Raw genomic sequence first — 22,576 nt, forward strand, 5'->3', positions numbered from 1 at the left:
AATGATTGTTTGTTGTACGTAAATGAGTTTGTTGTATTGAAGGTAAAGCCGTCAAAATAGATCTAGATGGGTTAATATGATCTCGTTTGAGTCGGGTTGAATTTGAAAAAATTGTATTTTTTTTATACGGATCAGATTTCAATCTGTTCACGTGGGTTGAACTCATGGTGGACCGGGTAGTCCCACCAACCCACCTACCTAATTTTTTTTTAAAATTTAATTTTAATTCTATAAAAAAATATTTATTATTTTTTTTGCTTGAAAAAATTGTTTAAATTTTTTATTTCCAAAATTAATTAAACACACATGTTTGGAGTGAAATTTGTTTAGATTTGAATTATATAAAGTTTGTAAATTTTTTTATTTAAAAAAAATTGTTATTAAGTGAGCCAGGGAGTCAACCCGTTTATCCACCAACCTATGGTGGGTCAAGCCGGATTCGAATTTTTTTGGCTCGTTAACAAATGAGCTGGGTTGGGTTGGATCACTAAGTGACCAACCCGTGGCGGGACGAGCCGAGACGGGTCGGGTGGCCCGTTTTGACAACTCTAATTGAATGTGTCCCAACATGTGAGTAATCATAGTTTAAAAAACAAAAGTTGATGGAAATAGTGTTAATAAAGAAATATATGGTCCCCAACTAAGGTGTTGCAGCACCTTTCCATAATACTTATGTTCAAATAATTGTTTTAGATTAAAGAAGATGCACAAAACCTGACATGACATGTAAATGGAAGAAAGTATGACAATTTTGTTGGACATCCAACTAACTTTTCACAATAGTAAAACTAAAAAGACTTGAACTTACTTAGTGAGTTTTTTTTTTTAAGTTATGGTAATTATTTAACTAACAATTTTTCCTTAATTGTAGGATTATAGGTGTTATTGACAATTAATAATCATTATTCTTCAAGAGTCTATGATTATGTTGGTTATATTCTATTAATAAGAAACTCAACATCTAAATAAAGACATTTCTACAAGAGTAATGTTACTACCTTAATAAACATAAATTTATGTCTGTTATAGCATGAATAGATGCAAATTTTGACATAAAAATATGAAAAACAAAAAATAGGTCAAAATAGACATAAATTTTGGTTTACCATATATACTTCTAAAATGGGTCTTTATCACTAAGTTAGACGTAAAAGACCTAAAATATCAAAAATAAAAAGTTTCTTTCATGTTAGTATCACTTGAGATCACTAGAATGCCTAAATTTAATTTTTGTATAACTAGCTACTTGCTTGTCTAATGAGTTTGCATAAAATAAAAAAACTTAACAGATGTATCATATCATGTATTTAGTTCATCTAATTATTATTAAACATTTATTAGTTCAACAATTACATCCACTCAAGTTCAAAATACATCAAATTGACCAAAATGATACATAGACTATTCAACAATAACACTACTTCAAATCACACAAATTTCACACATATAAGATATATATCACATATTCAAGTTATTTCACCTAAGACCAAAGACCAATCATACTAATTCATCAACATTCAAACATATTAGTTTGTTCAATCAAAGCATGAACATGTACAAAAATAATACTAGTTTTCCTTACGGATTAAAAATCCTAAAGTTTCACAAATGTTACATACTCAAACTTAATAAATATTTCTAACTACACAAAGTTAGCTAAAAAATATAAACATATAATAGACAAATAGAGATTCATTTTTCACATGGATTATAGAGCTATATATATAACTCAAAATGCAAAGGTGACTTAACCTAGAGTAAAAAATGAATATATCTTTAATTATATGATGATTATAGGGATAAAACTCTAAACATGAAAATGAAATAAAATTTCTTAAAAGAGTATAAACGAAAATATGGTAAAGAATTTGAAAAAAAAATAATTTTATAAAATAAAGCTCAATTAATAATTTTTTATTTATAATTTAAATTTTTAATAATAACATATGAACATCATCTTTTAAAACTATGCTGTAATTAAACTATTTTATAACTCTTACACTAACCAATATTAAAATACACGTCAATAAATAAAAAAATCATAAGTATTAGTATTCAATGCATGTTTTATATTAAATGTTTTAACTATGTTTAATACTCAGAAATAAATATTTTTATGTATTTAATTTCACATTTAAGTATGTAAAAAATAATTAAAAAATCCCCACTTTTTCATTCATTTATTAAAGGAAATAAATAATAAAAATAAAATTCTACCTGCTTTCTTATTTATTAATTTTAATAATTTGTGGACCTGCTTGTGTCATACTATTCTTTACACCTCTTTTCCTTTTCTTTAGATAGTGGGAGATTATAACATTCACATTTAAATAACTTTTATTTATATTTTAATTTACAATTTTTTAAATTAATTTAATTAATATATTTACTTGTTATCTTAATATTACTTTAATTATATAAAAAATAATATTATAACTAAAAAATGATTTTATAATATTATAAATTCAGTTCATTAATTATTTAATTCAAATACAATCTAATTTTAAATATTAAACACAATAAATGATAAATTTAATTAAATTCTAGGTACTTAATAAATCTAAAAACTTTTAGTTAAGTCTATGGATATATTAAGTACTAGAAAAATTACATTTTATAGTTTTAATTTTGTAACATCCCAAAAATATTGTATAATATTATATAAAAGAGTCATCACATGTATGATATGGTAAAACAATTATTAACTAACATATAAAGTAAAGATTTACAGTCATCCAAAATAACCATAAGCTTTAAACTTTATATACAAACATCCTAAACCAAAACTAATTACAATCATTGCTCCGAAGAAAACTACACTGCAACATCGTCCCTATCAAGAGTCTGCTCCAAAGACATCTTATCTCCCTCTGCTCACACCCACATGATGATCATAGCGAAGAGAGAAAACAAATACAAACATATAACACAAACACAGGTAGAAGGGTAAGCTAGAAGAAAACAAATAGTGATATACAAATACACACTAGTGACATATTAATCATTCTTGTAAAAAAATTCACACATAACATATCAACTCCAAATAAAATTTATATAAATAAATCACTCATAGACTTGACCATCCAAATTAGTATGAATATGTAGCTATAGTAGTTCGTGCACTTGTTGTGGTGAAACAGCTGGCCCACCCCAAGCTACCACACAAGGTTAGTCCGTTATCACTCACCTTAGGCTAGGGTAAAGCCCCTAGGTTAGGACTTCTTGTTATTCTCACGACATGTCTCACCCCTCTCTACTTGAGAATAGGTGACCATTAGAATGTTAGGATGAACTCCAAGACTGAGCTTCCCATATTCATACTTACAACATTTGCAACCACCACTGAGAAATTCCTCCTTGGGATTCTCTTCCACACCATTTGAAACCACATCTTCAAGTATTATTAACAAAAAACCACATCTTCTAACTAAACAGTTAAATAATCATAAACCATAAAACTCACACCACATACTTCGATTAAAAGCAATTATCTAGCTTCTCTTACCTTTAGTAACCTCGCACCGTTCTAGAAAATACCCAACTGTGATTTGTGCCGCAAGGAACTTCTAAAAACACCTACTAATCATCGAATGGTGATAGAAGAGAAACCTTAGAGCCTAAATTGAGTCAAGAATTGAATAAGAGTAACTCTTGCTCCATGCAAACATAAATCCTTTTTAGGATTAAGAACCCTAAACACCAAAGAAAGGGGTTTACCACTTACGTGCTCGATTCAACCAATTGATCGGTCAGATTGGTAGCCCTTGTCGCAGGGATTGTCTAGACACTTCCTGATCGTTGAACAGATGACCCAAGAGTGAGAAAAGTTAGAGAGAAGTGAGAAAAAACAGAGAGAATATTGTTTTAAAGAGATAAAATGTATTTAGATAATGAGATGAATTTTAGAAAATTCTATTTATACTATAAGATTATTTTAAAATAAAATACTCGGTCACATTATTTTAATAGACCTATCTACTATAATACTCTATTTTCTAGGTTCTTACACGTCAAATATAAATAGTAGAAATTTAATTAAGAAATGTAATTTTTATTAAGTTCTAACTTATATTTAGTTTAAAATTTCTAATTTATGATGAGCTTAAAATTTAATTAAACTAAAGTTTAATGAAGACTCAATTAAATTTTTTAAAATTTATGTTAATATAAAACTTAATTAAATCTATAATAAATTTATCTTTCTAATAAATTTATCCTTAAATTTATACTATATTTGTTAATAATATATTTAATTAGTAATTTATAAATTTATATAAAAAAGATACATTTTTATGGTTTCGTTTTTTGGTTTTTCAATTTTATCTTCTTAATTACTATTTTTAAATTTAAATAATTATATATAATGAAAAATTATTTTATAGTTCTAACATCATTACATAAAGAAGATATCTATACTCAATTTCATCCTCTTAATTACTATTTTTTAATTTAACTAATTATTTATAATACAAAAATATTTTTCAGTTTGATCATTTTACTAATTATTTTGTTAATTCAAATAATTACTCGTCATAAAATAAATATTTATTCTTTTATCATTGTAATAACTACTTTTTTTAAAAAATAATTACTCATAATATTAATTACACAATATTACTTATACTATTTTTATTTTAATAACTAATTTTTTTAAAAGATATATATAATTATATACACATTTTAATTTTTAATTTTACTTTTTTAATTATTACTTTTAAAATTTAAATAATTTATAAATATTTTAAAAATTCTAAGCGTGCATACTTGTTTATGTTAATTTTGTCTTTGTATTTAATTAGTTTTTTTTTATATAATCAGGTCACTATTTTTACCTAAAGACTTGTGTTTGTTTCAAATTATGAATTTAATGAAAAATGAATAAATGAATTTAAAGGAATAGAAAGAAAATCGTGGTTAAAAGCGAAATAAAAGTAAAATAATTTAATTAAAAATATGTATAAAAAAATCTATGTTAAGTTATTTTTCTTTTCTAATCCCTTCATCAATGTGAGGATTAGATTTAGTTTTTTTTTTCTTTCCTTCAAATCAATTCTTCACAAATTAACATAAATAAGTGAAAGTAAACACAGAAAATACTTGTTTTTCCATTTAATGTAACTATATATCCATGAAAACAAATACAAAGTCAATGTAACTACTTTTATTAAATTAACATTAATATCATTAATATCCTTTGAAAATGTCATATACCAAAATTCTATATATATATTTGGGTTAAATATGTTTTTAGTCCCTAAACTATTGGCCGTTTCTGGTTTTCGTCCCTCTTTCAAAGTAAGGTACAATTTGATCCTCATTCTTTTCGAAACGTTCGTTTTTAAACAGTGTTAGTTTTCGAGGACTAAAACGGACGTTTTCGAAAAGAATGAAAACCAAATTGTACCTTACTTTGAAAGAGGGAAGAAAACCAGAAACAACCAATAGTTTAGGGACTAAAATCATATTTAACCCTATATATTTTTATCATGAAATCCATTTGATTTTAATACATCACATTTTAAATAAATGATACCTTCAATTTTGAAGTATATCATCCCCAAATTTAAAAACTTCCAACTACTCGACTAAATACAAATAAAATATAAGCAATTGAGAAAAAATAAAATATAAAAACGGTAACGATAAAAAGACTAACATATGGACGAGATCCAAATTAAGCATCAATAAAATTTAGCAAATTTTGCTTGGGAAGAGTAATCCCCAAGGACAGAGTAAGCTATAAATACACTCATGTACCCATCATCTTCTTCGTCAAATCCCAGAAAGATGTCCCTTGTCTTTTAGCAACATCTTTCCTCCAAATCTTCTCCAAAATCCAAAATTTCATCTTTCATCCAAGTCTGATTTCTTCGCAACAAGTCAGTCACAAAGAACCCCAAATTAACATAATCCATTATCTTCGTCACTATGGGCAACCCGATCCTCATAGGTCCACCTGAACTCTACATCGCCGGACCCACCGCAACCCTCACCCAAACACCCGTAGCCCCGACTCCATGCCCGATCCCAACAGTCACAGGCACCACTCCAAGTGACCCCTTCATGGACCAAATGGTGTCCGCATTCAACACCTTATCAACCCCAAACATGACCCTAACTGAAAATTTCTCCCCAACATTTCTCACTACGGGGAACCCATGTGTGGACTTCTTCTTCCACGTGGTTCCGGACACACCACCAGAGACCCTTCTCCAAAGACTCCAACTTTCGTGGGCCCATAACCCCCTCACCACCCTAAAACTCGTTTTTAACCTCCGTGGCATCCGCGGTACCGGCAAGTCCGACCGCCGGAACTTCTACGGCGCAGCGATCTGGCTCCACCGCCACCACCCCAAAACCCTTCTAGGTAACATCCCCTCCCTCGCTGACTTCGGATACTTCAAGGATCTCCCCGAAATCCTTTACCTCCTTCTAGAAGGTTCCCATGCCCGTGAAATTCAGAAAAAAAAGGGGATTAAGACAAAACGTGGGTTGAACAAGAGGGAAAAATCGGGGACTGGGAAGAAGCAGAAGGGAGAAACGAAGGCTTTGAAAAAAACAGTCGATGCCGCGAAGGACAAAACCGAGTCTTTGGAGAAAGCAATTGCGCATGTTGCCAGAGAAGAGAAAAAGGTGGCATTGGCGAAGAAACTCGTTGATCGTTATACGAACGACCCAGATTTTCGATTCCTTCATGATCGTGTCTCTGATTATTTTGCTGAGTGTTTGAGGAAGGATCTCGAGTTTTTGAAATCTGGGTCGGTGACGAAAGTCAGTCTTGCCGCGAAATGGTGTCCCTCTGTGGACTCATCTTTCGATCGACACACTTTGTTATGTGAAACTATTTCGAAGAGAGTTTTTCCTCGTGAAGAATATAATGAGTACGAGGGGGTTGAGGAGGCGCATTATGCGTATAGAGTTCGCGATCGGTTGAGGAAGGAGGTGTTGGTGCCTTTGAGGAAGGTGTTGGAGTTGCCTGAGGTGTTTATAGGGGCCAATCGTTGGGATTTGATTCCTTACAATAGGGTTGCTTCTGTGGCTATGAAATTTTATAAAGAGAAGTTTTTGAAGCATGATAATGAGAGATTTAAGGCTTACTTGAACGATGTGAAGTCAGGGAAGAGTACTATTGCTGCTGGTGCTTTGCTTCCTCATGAGATCATAAGGTCATTGGATGATGAGGATGGTGGTGATGTGGCTGAGTTGCAATGGAAGAGAGTGGTTGATGATTTGAAGAAGAAAGGGAGTATGAAGAGTTGTTTGGCTGTTTGCGATGTGTCTGGTAGTATGAACGGGGTGCCTATGGAGGTGTGTGTGGCATTGGGGTTGTTGGTGTCTGAGTTGTGTGAAGAGCCTTGGAAGGCGAAGGTTGTGACTTTTTCTGATAAACCTCAACTTCATTTGATTGAAGGGGATGATCTCAAGTCCAAGACTCAGTTTGTGAAGCAAATGGAGTGGGGGTGGAACACTGATTTTCAGAAGGTGTTTGATCTCATGTTGGAGGTGGCTGTGAGTGGGAATCTGAGGCCGGATCAGATGATAAAGAGGTTGTTTGTGTTCAGTGACATGGAGTTTGATCAAGCCTCAGCAAACCCTTGGGAGACTGATTACCAAGCAATCACTAGGAAGTTTGGAGAGAAAGGGTTTGGTGATGTGGTGCCTCAGATAATTTTTTGGAATCTGAGAGACTCGAAGGCCACCCCAGTGCCAGCTACTCAGAAAGGAGTGGCACTGCTCAGTGGGTTTTCTAAGAATTTACTCACAATGTTCTTGGATAAGGAGGGGGAGATAAGCCCTCTAGAAGGCATGGAAGCAGCGATTTCTGGGTCAGAATATCAGAAACTAGTTGTGCTGGATTAGTGAATTACTCAATTTTTATTTCTTATCTGATGCTTTTAAAATAATATAAAAGAATCGGAAACACAAAAGATGTGGTGCAATTTTCTATTCCTATCTTGCATGACATGTTTGCGATTTTGTTATAATTTTAAGATTTTGTTCTGTTAGATGCATTGGCTGATTTGTTAAGAAATGTTAAAAAGTTGGTGGGTCCTGATGATCAATATGCACCATCTGAAAACTTGCCATTTCCATGGAAATACATTTGCCGTGCGTGCTTGTATTATGCACCTGTACTCTCTAATTTTTGGACAAAGAGTCTCGATGAGAGGTTAATACTATTTTGATTACTGGGGTGTAGAAAATTGTTTTGGTGTTCGTGTAAAATTTTCCTTTAGTTGGGTACTTGTTTAGTGAAGTTGGGAAAGATGCCTAAGGGAATTTCTCACCCTGATGCGTTTGAAGCTGACCTGCATAAATGTATTAACCTGACAGAGTCGATTGAGGAGTTTGAGTCTTGTTGGTCCTAGCTAATTGATAGGTATGATCTCACAGAATTTGATAATTTTTTTTTAGAAGCTTTGCTCGTGAATAAATCCCATAAAAATGAAAAATGTTGCCAAACTTTATGATAACTGAAGGTTGAACTGGTTCCAAAAATGATGTTCTTTAAAGGTTGGTTAAACTGATATGAAAAAAAGTGCAATATAATAAACTCCCAATTATTATGAAATGATTTCCCCTTTTAAGACATGTTATGCTATGAAAAGGTAAATGAAATGTGTTTTTCTAATCTTTTTATTAAATTTATTCTTTCATGGAATTTATTCGATGCTGAATTGTATTTCTTTCATGGGCAGGCAGATGTGATTCCTACAATGGTTAAGAAGGAAGATTTGGGTTTGTGGGAAGAGAAGGAGGTTGAGGGGAAGAGTTATATAATGCATAATTTCAAAAATGATTTTGGGTTTGATCCTCTCGGTAAACACCTTATTCCTACATGAAGCACACTGATACTTTCATTTGTTTTGCATATATCTAACACGGATAATTCAGTTCTTTAAATTATCCAAGCCTTAAGAAAAGTATGAAAACTTATAACATAGAGACATAGAAGTACGGTTGCTTAATGAAACAGAAAAAAGTAAATTGTTCTTTGTAGAAGACGAAGAAAGGGATGAGATTGATACTCTCTTCATTTGCAGACAAGAAAATGATCTATAATGACAAGGATTTATGATGTCAAAGAAATATGTTCCCTTTCTGGATTTCTGGAATTGCAATTATACATATCTATATATGTATTCTACACATTTTGTATCTTGTGTATTTTTAGAATAATCAATCACATGTGTTAGATACCTATCTGTTGTTTATGTGCATCATCCTAACATTAGACTTTCTTTCTTGAGAATTCAAGAGACAGCAAAAGTATATTGTGGTCTGGGATCTGAGAGCTTGAGATGGAATGTTTAGACAGAGCTTGGCACTGCAAATGGGCCATGTTGGGTCCAACGGGCATTTTCATTCCAAAATTTCTCACAAAGATTCTTGTCCACACCTCTTCATGGAGATTGGGGTACTTCAAAGATGTTCTCACATTCTTCAGACAGTATCACACTGTTCATGATAATACATACTAGGTTTAAACCCTTCGTTGGTCCTCAAGTTTGTATGAAAATCTCAGTTGGGTCCTCAAGTTTTTTTCTGTCTCAATTGGGTCATATTTTTTGTAAAAGTGAGCACATTTTGCCATAACCGTTAAGTGTTGTGAAACGGCGTTAAAATGGTGTGAGCTGGAGCACAGAGAATGTGGTGACGTGTTTAGGGTTTCTTACGTGGACTGTTTTGTTTAAAATAATAGTGGTGATGTGGCAACCCTTTATTCATATTAGGTATATCAGAATTAGGGATTTGAAAATTGGAATTGGGGATTTAATTTGGTTGTTGCGAGACGAAGCGGAGGACGAACAAGAACTCCAATCTTGAACAAGACGAAGAGGGCAGCTAATAGTTGACGCGACTAAGGTAAGATACCTCGTTTCGTCTTTGGTTTTGTGTTTCAGTGCATGTGATTTGTGGTCTTCGACAATTGGGTTTTTGTCTTGGTCTGTATGTATTTTTATAATGCTTTGTGGTCCCCATTTTGCATGTTCAATTGTTACATTGTTTATCAGTTGTAGTGGTCCCAAATTTTGTTTCTTGAATTGTTTTTCAGTTGTAGTGGTCCCCGTGTCTATGAGTGTTTCGTTAGTGGGGATGTTACTTTGTTCCCTGTCCCCCTGTCTTTGTCGGTGTGAGTGTTTAGTTAGTGAGTGAGTGTTTAGTTAGTGAGTGAGTGTTTCCGTAGTTGTAGCAGTGTAATATTCGAAACACTTGTTAACCCCCATAATGTACAGGTTATAAAAGGAAGTTGTTGATATGGATGAGGAACGTATTAAGGTGGTGGTCCACCATTCTGGAAATTTTGTGAGTGATGATAATGGGAACTTAAGCTTTGAAGGAGAGAGAGCAGAATGGTCTTGTGATCCAGACTTGTTTAGCTATTTTGGCATAGTAGCGTCAGTCAAAGATTTAGGTCATATGGACATCAAAGAGTTATGGTACGGTTTAGGAGGTCAGTTTGTGCACCCAGATAGGTTAGAATTATTAACTGATGATAGGGGTGTCATGCACATGTTGAACATTGCTAGGTTAAATGATGAAGTTCATCTGTATGTGGTTCATAATATGATGGAACCAGAAATAATAGAAATGATTGATTGGGTTGGTGGTCAAGTTAATGATGAAGGTGATGTTGCAAGACAAGTGGAGGAGGTTGAGGTTGTTCGTGATGTTCAACTTGGAACAGAAATGGTGGAGGGTGAGGGGGATACCCATGAGGGTGAGGTCCATACTGAGTTGAAACAGAAATGGTGGAGGGTGAGGGGGATACCCATGTGGGTGATGTTGAGGTCCATACTGAAGTTGGAAGAGAAATGGTGGAGGGTGAGGGGGATGCCCAGGAGGGTGATGGTCTGGATCATACTGCAGTAGGAAGAAAAATGGTTGAGGGTGAGGATGATGCCCATGAGGGTGAAGGTGATGGGTATGAGGGTGATGGTGAGGATCATAGTGATGTTGGTAAAAAAATGGTTGAGGGTGATGGTGAGGATCATAGTGATGCCCATGAGGGTGAAGGTGATGGGTATGAGGGTGAAGGTGAGGATCATAGTGATGCCTATGAGGGTGATGGTGAGGATGTTCAGATCCATCATGAGGAGGAAGCTGAGGTACATGATGTAGATGATTTTGAGCTAGAGGATTATGAAGAGGATGATGATGTAGAAGACAGTGAGGGTGATGCACATCAGGCAGAGTCTGAGGACGAAGATGTAGATAGAAGTGAAGGAAGTCTAATTGATGTCAGCGTGCATTGTGACATTGGGACTTCTAAAGGAAATGTGGGAGAACAAGCTTCCAGTGCCTTACTTGAGTCTGAACGGTCAACAGATAATGAATTTATTCATGATATGTGTGGGTTGTCTGACAATGAGTGGTTATCAGAGGAGTTGTTGAGTGGATCAGATAGTGAGGACAATCATGTGAGGACTAAGATAAGGTTTCCCACTTTTAGTATGCCTAAAACTTTTAGTATGTCAGGGTCTTTTGCCAGCAATCCAGGATCTTCTACCTGGTGTAGAACAAAGATTTTGTGTTAGGCATTTATATTCAAACTTCAGAAAAAAATTTCCTGGAAAAAACCTTAAACGTCTGATGTGGCGGGCAGCAACAGCAACACACCCACAACAATGGGAGACTGAAATGAGGAATATTAGAGACATAAATCTTGACGCATTTAAATATCTGATTGCCATCCCACCTAGGTATGCATTAAGTCTTCTAGTTATTAACTCTTAACCATATTTCAATATTTGCTTCCTTGCCATGACACATAGTTGACTACTTATATTCACTTATCCCAGGTTTTGGTCAAGATCTAGATTCACCTCTAGATCACAATGTGACACTCTTGTCAACAACATGAGTGAGGCCTTTAATAGTGTGCTAGTTAATAGTAGGTCTAAGCCTATTATTACCATGTTAGAAGACATAAGGGTTTACATAATGAAGAGATGGGCTGCCAACAGGACAAAGATCACATCATATCAAGGTTCAATATGCCCCAAGATTTTTAGCAGATTTCAAAAGGAGTCCTGGTTAACTAGACATTGGTTACCAAGGTAACTTTTATGATGTGTGTTTCCATTCATGTTAACTTTCTTTCCATTTATTGTGATCCATCTAATTGTGTTTTCAATTGTGTATTACATATAGGTGGTCAAGAGAAAAATTATTTGAAGTGAAACATCTTTCAGAATTTGGTCAGCAATTTGTTGTGAATATTGACACCATGGACTGCACATGTAGAAAATGGGCAATTACTGGCATTCCGTGTACTCATGCCATCACTGCAATGAAGTTTTTGAATATAAATGCAGAAGACTACATTGGCAACTGGTTTAGGAAGTCTACTTATGAAGAGACTTACAACACAATAATTAACCCTATCAATGGACAACATGTCTGGGATGTTACACCCTATGCAGATATATTACCACCAAAGAAGAGGACAATGCCAGGAAGGCCCAAGAAGAAACGAAGGCTAGAGGAGTGGGAGTTGAAGAAGAATAACAGTGAATTAAGAAAGGGTGGCCAGAGGAAAACATGTGGCATCTGCAAACAACTTGGACACAACAGAAAAGGCTGTCCACAAAGACCTCCAACAGTAGAGGTTCCTACAGCCCAATCTTCTCAAGTCACCCAACCTCCAGCAACACATGTTCCTATTGGTGACCAATCTTCTCAAGTCACCCAACCTCCAGCAACTATGCCTTTATCTGATGAATGATGTACTGATCAATGATCTAATGTACTGATCCTAAATTTATATTTTGTAGCAAATGTTTGCTCTATCATTTTGAACACAGTCTGTGCAAATGTATTGTTATGATGTATTTTGGATATGTAAGACAATGTTGTTATCATTTTGAACAGCTTCTGTTATCATCTAAGACAATTGAACAGCTTCTGTTATCATCTAATACAATGTTTGTGGTTATCAGAAAGTGATTACTGCCCAATTTTGTTATCACTCATCAACTTTATTTCTCATTACTTTATTGCTCATTGCTTTATCATTATTCCACTTAAAGTAACAATACAATTAAATGAAATTAAATGACACACATTATCACTGTAATAACTCACCAACATTAATAAAACACACATTACATATAAGCCAAGTTTCAAGTCTGATAACATTAATAAAAAACACATTACATATAACCCAAGTTTGAAATCTGATCACAGATGACACAGCATCAACCAACTTTCACCAACATTGCTAATACAATTACATTCAAAACAAATATGACAAAGATCATCCCCACCAACAATTTAAACCACTTATCTAACTTAACTAAACTTTTCTCTATACAACCCAGTCTGATCTTTGGACAATATGTTTCTTCCATTTGCAACACACTGTCTTCCATGCTCATCACACCCACTTCTTCAGTTCTTTCACTATCAGTCCTTTCTTCTACATTCAGCCATTTTCCTTCATTTCCTTCGTCAATGCACCACTTGAAGAAGTTGCAACCAACCAATTCTCCACTCCCACCCTGTTCAACACCAACACACACACCTTCGTCAAAACCCAAATAAATAGACATAGATTTATTGTGATATCAAACTGACCTTGAAGTTAGGGCAACCCCAGAATTTTCTCCCCTTGTTCTTAGGGGTTCTCGCAGTACGAAACACTGCACTGTGACCACAGAGGCATCTTGGGTTTCCATCGAAGCTCCTAACACTGCCACTACTGCGTTGCATGGCCGAACCCAAACATTGGCAAGAGGAAGATGAACGAGACATCCTTACCACCTCCTCAACAGTGCTTGCCCAAGACGTAAGACACCAGCTCTGGTTCACCAAGACGAAACACGATCCTCTCCAACAGGAGAATATACTTTGGATGAGATGGGATGCCCTTAAATGTTAGGGCTTCGTAGCCTACGTGGATAAAAACAACAAACAGTCAATTTTAATGCACAATGCCACGTCCGTAAATTGAAAAATCCAGCTCACACCATTTTAACGCCGTTTCACAACACTTAACGGTTATGGCAAAATGTGCTCACTTTTACAAAAAATATGACCCAATTGAGACAGAAAAAAACTTGAGGACCCAACTGAGATTTTCATACAAACTTGAGGACCAACGAAGGGTTTAAACCTACATACTAATATTTATATTATTTAACACATTTTTGCTTTTATGTTAGTTACAAAATACTTTCAAAATGTTAAATAAATTTAATAAAAAATTAAATTAATGTATTTTTAAAGTTTATAATTTTTTATTTTTCTTTTTCCTTTTATTTTAATAAAATTCAAAACAAAAATAAAAAACTGGAGGAGAATATGGTTCTCTGAAAATCGAATTCTGACAAGTATTTTGACCATTGAATATTAGAGTTTGATTTATTGAGAATCGAATTCTGAACTAAAATATTTGTGTTAATATGGTGCACTATATTATAGGTTTAATCCTTTTCGACATCCCTATTTATGTACGAATGTCTCAATTGGGTCCTCGTTTTCTAAAGTGTATCAAAATGGTCCTTAATTTTGAAAATTGAGATCAATTGAGTCCTTTCCGTTAAGTTGGATGGACGGCGTTAAAAAAATTGATGAATGGGATGCTGAGATGGCGAAATGTTACTGACGTGACATTGACCTGGCTTAATGGTGAGTTTTTTAGATTTAAAAAACTGAAATTTGTAAATCAAAACGCAACGTTTTGATTTTTAACATAAACAGTGGTCGTTTATGAGAAGGAGGAATCCCTAAATTGATGAGGGTTTTGTCGAGGTTGTCACCGCGTCACAGCGAACGTTTCATGCTCGACCTGGGGCGCTGCCGGCGAGGTGGGTTGCCACCGCGTCACTACCGCACGCCCAAAGCTCCGTCCATCTGACCGCCGCGAGCCACCGCAAACCACCGGAGCCTTCGCGAGAGATTCTCTCCTCTCTCTGACGTTCTCTGGGCTGCGTCTTCCTAACTGCCCGCCGTTCACCACCGCGACCCAGCCACCTCGCCACCACCTCTTCTGATCTTGACGTTGGCAGCACACCCACGCGCCATCGGAACCGTTTCCAACCGCGGCGTCGTCATCCTTGGAGACCGCCACCGATGGGCTCTCCTTTTCTCCTTTATCTATTTTCAGTTTGTGTTGGGTTGTTGGGAATGGTAGGTTTCTGGTGATATGCGTGATAGAGGAAGCCACAACGTGCGCTGTGAGAGTTGAAGATGATTGAATTTGAATTTGAATTTGAAGTTGGGTGATGAAAGTGAGGCGTGATGGAGGCAGGATGATGACGGGAAATATGGTGGAAGTAGTGAGTGAGCTGTGAAGAAGAAACAAGTGGTTGGGATGGTTACGGGTGAGAGAAGCAGAGGGGTTGGAGAGTGGTTTGAGAAGTGTAGGATGAAGATGATGGGTATTGGTTGTCCGTGAGGTGTTGGTAGTGATGAGCCGAGGAAGGTGAATGAGGTAGGAGTATGGGAGAAGAGAATTAGCAGAGAGAAAGAGATGAAGATCCGGTGCTGGCCGTGAGATGTTTATGGGTTAGGATGAAGAAGCAGAGGGAGGGAGCCAGTGTCCCCAATAGTCGTTCGCTGTTTATGTTAAAAATCAAAACGTTGCGTTTTGATTTACAAATTTCACTTTTTTAAATCTAAAAAACTCACCATTAAGCCAGGTCAATGCCACGTCAGTAACATTTTGCCATCTCAGCATCCCATTCATCAATTTTTTTAATGCCGTCCACCCAACTTAACGGGAAGGACTCAATTGATCTCAATTTTCAAAATTAAGGACCATTTTGATACACTTTAGAAAACGAGGACCCAATTGAGACATTCGTACATAAACAGGGATGTCGAAAAGGATTAAACCTATATTATATAATATATTATATAGATAATTTTAAAATGAATATATGTTAAAGTGAAAAAATAACCAATATATGATCACTTTCTGAATAATAATTTAATAAAAGAAAAAAATTCAATTGAAATATAAATACGAAGAAAAAAATTACATAAAATAAAAACTAAAATTGTATAACATTGTAATCGTGACTATGTATACTGTTCAATTGAAAAAGGTTGTAAGAAACTCTATAAAGTGATGTAAAGCACCTTAATATCATGAAATTGTGAGAATTTTACGTTCTGTTTAATTTATTGTACGTTTGCATTTAATAACGTGTTCAATTCAAAGTATTTGAAGGTGAATAATAACGTCAATTCAAAGTATTTGAAGGTAAATGAAGTGACGGATTTGTGGGACGAGATATGCAAGGATTTACTCTTGCATCATATGAATTATAGAATTGTGAAAACCGATAACTTGGTTATGGTCGAGTGAGTTAATTTAACTTAGACTTATTTATTAGTGAATTTAAAAAATTTAAAGATTAAACTGGTTGATTCATTTAATTATAATTTTTTTTAAAAAATTATAATTATTTTTAATTTAAATTTAAATAAATTTTATTAAAATTATGTTAAACTCAAAAGATAATTCAAAAATAAATAAATAAAAAAATAAGTTTTTAATATTAATAATTTTTGTATCACTTGTTCATTTATAATATTAGAGTCTTCAATAGATAAATCTATTATATTTTTCTCTTTTAAAATATCTTATTTGTCATCATCTATAATATAATAAAAAATACTAACTAATAATATTGAAACACAAAATAATAAATAATTAAATTAAATTAGTGAGTTGGTGAGCTAACATGACTCACAATAAATTCAACCCGGCGAGCCAGATTAAAAACTAATTCGCAAAAAAAATCATATTTTTTTCAAACCCAACTTGACTCAAACCCGTGATACACCGAATTGACTTGTGGGTTACAACCCATTTTGACATCACTAAGGTTGTGTTCGCATGAACTGATGAACAGTAGGAAGAGGGTGGCGTAACCTGTTACAGCAAAGTCGTAACCGGTTACAACAAAGTCGTAACCGGTTACAACAAAGTCGTAACCGGTTACAACGCTATGTTCGTTTGACTGGCACATGTGTAATCGGTTACGCAAACGGGTAACTGGTTACAGGGCTATAGGGGCATTTTATATTATAAGTAGGGGTATTTTGGTAATCTTTCATTTTTACCAATTACACTATTTTTTTTAAATCTATCACATCAATCAAATCCTACACTAATTCTGATAAACTTTATTTCCAAATCCACTCTCAATTACCCATAAATTCACTCAAAAAAACAACTACAAAATTAACCTCAAATCCACTCAAATCATCTCCCCCAACTCATCACCCCAATTAAGCCAAAAGAATAAAACCTAAGAAATCATAAAAGTAAAACGAAAGTTTAATGTATTAGAAGTATACACTATCAAATTAAATAAAAAATAATTAAATTGTGAATTTTAAACCACAAAAATATTATAAAACTATCTTAAAAATGACGTTAGATAATAAAATGAAAAAATTCATACAATAAATCTCTTTTATACAACCTTGTTAAACTTACTCTTAAATTTGCAATGCGGGACATGCTGCTCACTTAAAAGAGACTTTATTAAATTTGTAATATTTGACAAGAGACTTTAATTTATAAAATATAGGTTAAAATATTAATTTAGTCATTTATTTTATTTGGTTTTGTAAATTTAATCATAATATATTTTTTTATTCTAATTTTTATCAATTGTGTTAAATTTAATCATCTTTACTAATATTTTTTAAATAATTAACAGAAAAAAAAATAATATATATTACATGTAACTTGATTTTTTTAATTTTTTAAATTGTTTTAAAAATAAAATATCCATATTGTCAAGTCTAAATTGTGTACGTATTATTGTTTTATATTTAATTCGATTTTTATATTAGTTATTTTTATTTAATTTAGTTTATTTTTTAAAATATAATAATTTTGTATTTTTTTCAAATTAAAATTAAATCAATTTTTTATTTAAATTTTATACTTAATTTTAGATTAAATTATTTAATTGATTTTTAACTTAATCATTAAATAAAGTATTAAATAATTTAGTTAATTTTTAAATTAAAAATCACATAAAATATTAAATAATTTATGTAATATTTAACTTCTTAAAGTTTTAAATTAATAATATTAATGTTTCTATTTCTAAAGTTTTCGTTTTAAGTTTAATAAAAATATTAATGTAACATTTATATAAAAATTAATTTAATCTTAATTTAAAAAAATAAAATTATTTTAATTAAAAAAATTATTAAATTAAACAAAAATAATAAATATAAAAACTAAAATAAATATAAAATATAATTATTCTTAACACGTAATTTTTATTGATATGATAGGTAATTTTTTTAAATTAAGAAAAATGAAAAAATTAAAAGAATCATGACACGTTACATTTAACAAAAAGATTTATATTAAATAAAATTAAAACCATATTAAAAAAATATTAAAATTGAATTAACAAAAACAAAGTAGAAATAAAATTAATATTTTAACCTAAAACTTATTTCGGAGTAAAGACTTTTTTCCAAAGTAAAGAAAACTTAATTCCGAAGTAAAGAGTAAGCTCTGAATACACCCGTGTCACCATCTTCTTCGGCAAATCCCATGCAGAAATCACTTCACCTTTCTCCGCCACCTTTTTCTACACATACCTTCGTCTAAATCATTCCAAAATTTCAGAACTTCATCTTCTCTAACTAAATCTACTTCATCACAACTTAAATTCTTCTTTCAATTCTAATTTCTTCGCATAAGCTCATACCTAACAACCCAAAATCACATAATCCATTATCTTCGTCAACACAATGAGCAACCCAACCCTTATAGGTCCACCTGAACTCTACATCGCCGAACCCACCGCAACCCTCGCCCAAACAGCCCCAGCCCCAACCCCCGACCCGGCTCCAATCCCAACAGTTACAGGCACCACTCCAAGTGACCCCTTCATGGACCTAATGGTGTCCGCATTCAACACCACATCAACCCCAAACATGACCTTAACGGAAAATTTATCCCCAACATTTCTCACCACGGGGAACCCATGTCTGGACTTCTTCTTCCACGTGGTTCCGGACACCCCACCAGCGACCCTCCTCCAAAGACTCCAACTTGCGTGGGCCCACAACTCCTTCACCGCCCTAAAACTCGTCTGCAACCTCCGTGGAATCCGCGGTACCGGCAAGTCCGACCGCCGGAACTTCTACGGCGCGGCGATCTGGCTCCATCGCCACCACCCCAAAACCCTCGCTGCTAACATTCCCTCCCTCGCTGACTTTGGATACTTCAAGGACCTCCCCGAAATCCTTTACCTCCTTCTAGAAGGTTCCGATGCCCGCGAAATTAAAAAAAAAAAAGAGTGGTGCAAGGAAAAACTGCGGTGCAAGGCAAAACGGCGGATGATCAACAGAAGAAAAAAACGTAGGACTACTAAGACGCAAAAGGGGAAAAGGGAGGCTTTGAACGAAATAGTCGACGCGGCGAAGGACAAAACTGAGGCTTCCGAGAAAGAACTTTCACATGTTGCAAGAGAAGAGAAAAGGGTGGCATTGGCGAAGAAGCTCGTTGATCGTTATACAAGCGACCCAGATTTTCGATTCCTTCATGATCGCGTCTCTGATTATTTTGCCGAGTGTTTGAGGAAGGATCTCGAGTTTTTGAAATCTGGGTCGGTGACGAAAATCAGTCTTGCCGCGAAATGGTGTCCCTCTGTGGACTCATCTTTCGATCGACACACTTTGTTGTGTGAAACTATTGCGAAGAGGGTTTTTCCTCGGGAGGAATATAACGAGTACGACGGGGTTGATGAGGCGCATTATGCTTATAGAGTTCGTGATCGGTTGAGGAAGGAGGTGTTGGTGCCTTTGAGGAAGGTGTTGGAGTTGCCTGAGGTGTTTATAGGGGCCAATCGTTGGGATTTGATTCCTTACAATAGGGTTGCTTCTGTGGCTATGGAATTTTATAAAGAGAAGTTTTTGAAGCATGATAAGGGGAGGTTTGAGGCTTACTTGGAGGATGTGAAGTCAGGGAAGAGTACTATTGCTGCCGGTGCTTTGCTTCCCCATCAGATCATAAGGTCATTGGATAATGGGGATACTGGGGTTGTGGCTGAGTTGCAGTGGAAGAGGGTGGTTGATGATTTGAAGAAGAAAGGGACGATGAAGAGTTGTTTGGCTGTTTGTGATGTGTCTGGGAGTATGGACGGGTTGCCCATGGAGGTGTGTGTGGCATTGGGGTTGTTAGTGTCTGAGTTGTGTGAGGAGCCTTGGAAGGGGAAGGTTGTGACTTTTTCTGCTGACCCTGAACTTCATTTGATTAAAGGGGATGATCTCAAGTCCAAGAAGGAGTTTGTGAAGAACATGGATGCGGGCGGGAACACTGATTTTCAGAAGATGTTTGATCTGATCTTGGAGGTGGCTGTGAGTGGGAATCTGAAAGCAGGTCAGATGATAAAGAAGTTGTTTGTGTTCAGTGACATGGAGTTTGATCAAGCCTCAACAAACCCTTGGGAGACTGATTACCAAGCAATCACTAGGAAGTTTGGAGAGAAAGGGTTTGGCGATGTGGTGCCTCAGATGATTTTTTGGAATCTGAGAGACTCGAAGGCCACCCCAGTGCCAGCAACTCAGAAAGGAGTGGCATTGCTCAGTGGGTTTTCTAAGAATTTGCTCACATTGTTCTTGGACAAGGAGGGGGAGCTAGACTCCGTAGAAACCATGGAAGCAGCAATTTCTGGTTCAGAATATCAGAAACTAGTTGTGGTCGATTAGTTGATTACTCCCTTCTGATTTCTTTTCTGATGTTTTTAAATATGTATGGCACCATTTCCTATTCCCATCTTCTATGACATGTTTGCGATTTTATATAGAATTGTTAGATTTTGTTAGGTGCAAACCAAAATATAAGATTAGAAGAAATGGAAAAAAAGAATAACGGCCACGGCGGAATGTAGGTGCGGTTCGTCGCCGACCACCACATCAAGACAGTGGTGAAACGGTTTCTGCATGACGGTTCATGGCAGCTGCTTTGGCCGTCGCCGAATTGCGGAACAGAATGGTGGTAGTCAAAATCGCGCTTGTGGGTAGAAGAAGCAGTCGTGGTTCTGTTTAACCCGGCCCGAAACAAAATCATACGTTTTTTTGGAATGGCTATACGGATCCAAATGTTTTATATATGTTTATTGTTTGGTAACCTTAGTCATGAAATTGGAAGTTTGGAGATAAAATTTCTATCTTTCATTATTTTCATGTACATGACTGACAATGTATAGTAGTATATGTAAGTCATTTTGCTATAATTAGTGTGAGTTGAGTAGTTTTAATCTATTGGTCTCTTTACATCTCTTCTTTATAATTTGCAGTTTGTGTATGGACCAATAACTAAGTGGACGGATTAACCCGTATAATCCATAAAAAATAATATCATATAAAAAAAATTATTTTCTTTTTTGTTATAGTTTTACTTGTTAATTTATGAGGTAGTTCTCTTGCTTAAGTTTAATATTGATTATTATTATAGTTTTTTTAATAGTTTAAGCAATAATTTAGCTTTATATATATATTTTATAAAAGATTTAACTTTGATATATTTATTTAATGTAAATGTAAATTTTATATTTTTTTATTTTTATTTCAATTGAATTTTCAAAATTTATATAGGTTTTTTTTTGTTTAAACTCTCGTGTTTATTTGAAAATTTTAATTAGATCATCAAATTGAAATATATCATCTCGTTAACTTAAATGAATTTAATCTTATTAAATATATTAATAAAAATATTATTATAATAATTATAATATTTATATAAAAGTAAAATTTAGTATTAATTTGAAAAGGAATAAAATTATTTTAGTTTAAAACATAGTTAGAACTAAATTAAGAAAAAAATATAAACAAATAAATTAAAATAAGAATTTATTTGAGACTAACTAAATTTTTTGGATAAATATGTGAATCAACTGAAAATTTAACTTTTTTTCCAATATTTACTTATAGAAATTGATTTCCGAACTTGCATATTTTTTTTTTAAGAAGGACATGGATGTTTATTTATTTATAGGAATTTATTTTCTTTCTTGCACTAAACTAAAAGACAAGAAAGTAAGCATCCTTTAAACCTATTATCCTCCTAAATAAATTTGAGGTCCACTTTTACTAAGAAAAGAGTATATGGAAATGTATATTTTGAAGAAATGTAGTCAAAAAGGCTGAAAAACTTCAAATGAATTTAAGGATCTACAGAGTCTATAGTCAAATCATTCAAACCTTAAAAAGAAAAAGTTTATGCTTTCAAAATTCACTTCTATCAGGACCATATCTTTCTCCTTTTTTCCTGAATTCTTGCACCATTATCTAAAAGCTGATAAAGAAAATGAATAACATTATTTTGACCATGGTCACTATATATATTCTTGTAATTATAAAACTTACAAATAGAGTGTTTGAAAGTGAAAGGCTTAAATAAGTTACGTTTTATTTTATTTTTTTTATTAGACTTGATTTTGTCAAGAAACATCAACTTTCTAAATAGTAATATGTATATTAACAATATAAAAAAAGTATTTATAAACAATATGATAGATTTATTAATAAAAAGTAACTGCATTTACAACTCCTTTTTGAACATGCATTCAGCTCGCAATAA

At 33.8% G+C, this 22,576-nt stretch overlaps 4 protein-coding genes across 7 annotated transcripts; 3 read left to right on the top strand and 1 right to left on the bottom strand.

Moving 5' to 3' along the window:
- Positions 1-5,724: 5,724 nt before the first annotated feature.
- LOC124843419 (uncharacterized) lies at positions 5,725-9,398 on the top strand. 4 transcript variants are annotated; one of them, XR_015782625.1, is made up of 3 exons: positions 5,725-7,826; positions 8,704-8,820; positions 9,260-9,398. XR_015782625.1 is itself a non-coding variant. In XM_088100582.1 (2 exons), exons 1-2 carry the CDS (start codon positions 5,929-5,931, stop codon positions 8,707-8,709), a joined length of 1,908 nt encoding a protein of 635 aa, XP_087956708.1. In that variant the 5' UTR covers positions 5,725-5,928; the 3' UTR covers positions 8,710-8,838. The 4 variants fall into 4 exon arrangements, 2 of the variants coding, with proteins under 2 accessions (XP_087956708.1, XP_047176118.2); XR_015782626.1 differs by having other exon boundaries at positions 8,700-8,820; positions 9,260-9,279; XM_088100582.1 differs by lacking the exon at positions 9,260-9,398 and having other exon boundaries at positions 8,700-8,838.
- A 2,175-nt stretch (positions 9,399-11,573) lies between these two features.
- LOC124834428 (uncharacterized) lies at positions 11,574-12,934 on the top strand. Its single transcript, XM_047309110.2, has 3 exons — positions 11,574-11,705; positions 11,805-12,062; positions 12,157-12,934. The coding sequence occupies exons 1-3, from the start codon at positions 11,596-11,598 to the stop codon at positions 12,728-12,730; spliced, it is 942 nt and encodes a 313-aa protein (XP_047165066.2). The 5' UTR covers positions 11,574-11,595; the 3' UTR covers positions 12,731-12,934.
- A 120-nt stretch (positions 12,935-13,054) lies between these two features.
- LOC148192084 (uncharacterized) lies at positions 13,055-14,091 on the bottom strand. The gene is made up of 2 exons (XM_088099943.1): positions 13,582-14,091; positions 13,055-13,505 (listed from the first exon to the last, which is right to left on the bottom strand). Exons 1-2 carry the CDS (start codon positions 13,756-13,758, stop codon positions 13,203-13,205), a joined length of 480 nt encoding a protein of 159 aa, XP_087956069.1. The 5' UTR covers positions 13,759-14,091; the 3' UTR covers positions 13,055-13,202.
- A 4,464-nt stretch (positions 14,092-18,555) lies between these two features.
- On the top strand, positions 18,556-21,078 carry LOC124837032 (uncharacterized). Its single transcript, XM_047312315.2, has one exon. The coding sequence runs from the start codon at positions 18,742-18,744 to the stop codon at positions 20,701-20,703; it is 1,962 nt and encodes a 653-aa protein (XP_047168271.1). The 5' UTR covers positions 18,556-18,741; the 3' UTR covers positions 20,704-21,078.
- The last annotated feature ends 1,498 nt before the right edge of the window (positions 21,079-22,576 follow it).

Source organism: Vigna umbellata, chromosome 10, assembly GCF_029865625.1.
Source record: "Vigna umbellata cultivar VRB3 chromosome 10, Vumbellata_1.0, whole genome shotgun sequence".
Lineage (NCBI taxonomy): Eukaryota > Viridiplantae > Streptophyta > Magnoliopsida > Fabales > Fabaceae > Vigna > Vigna umbellata.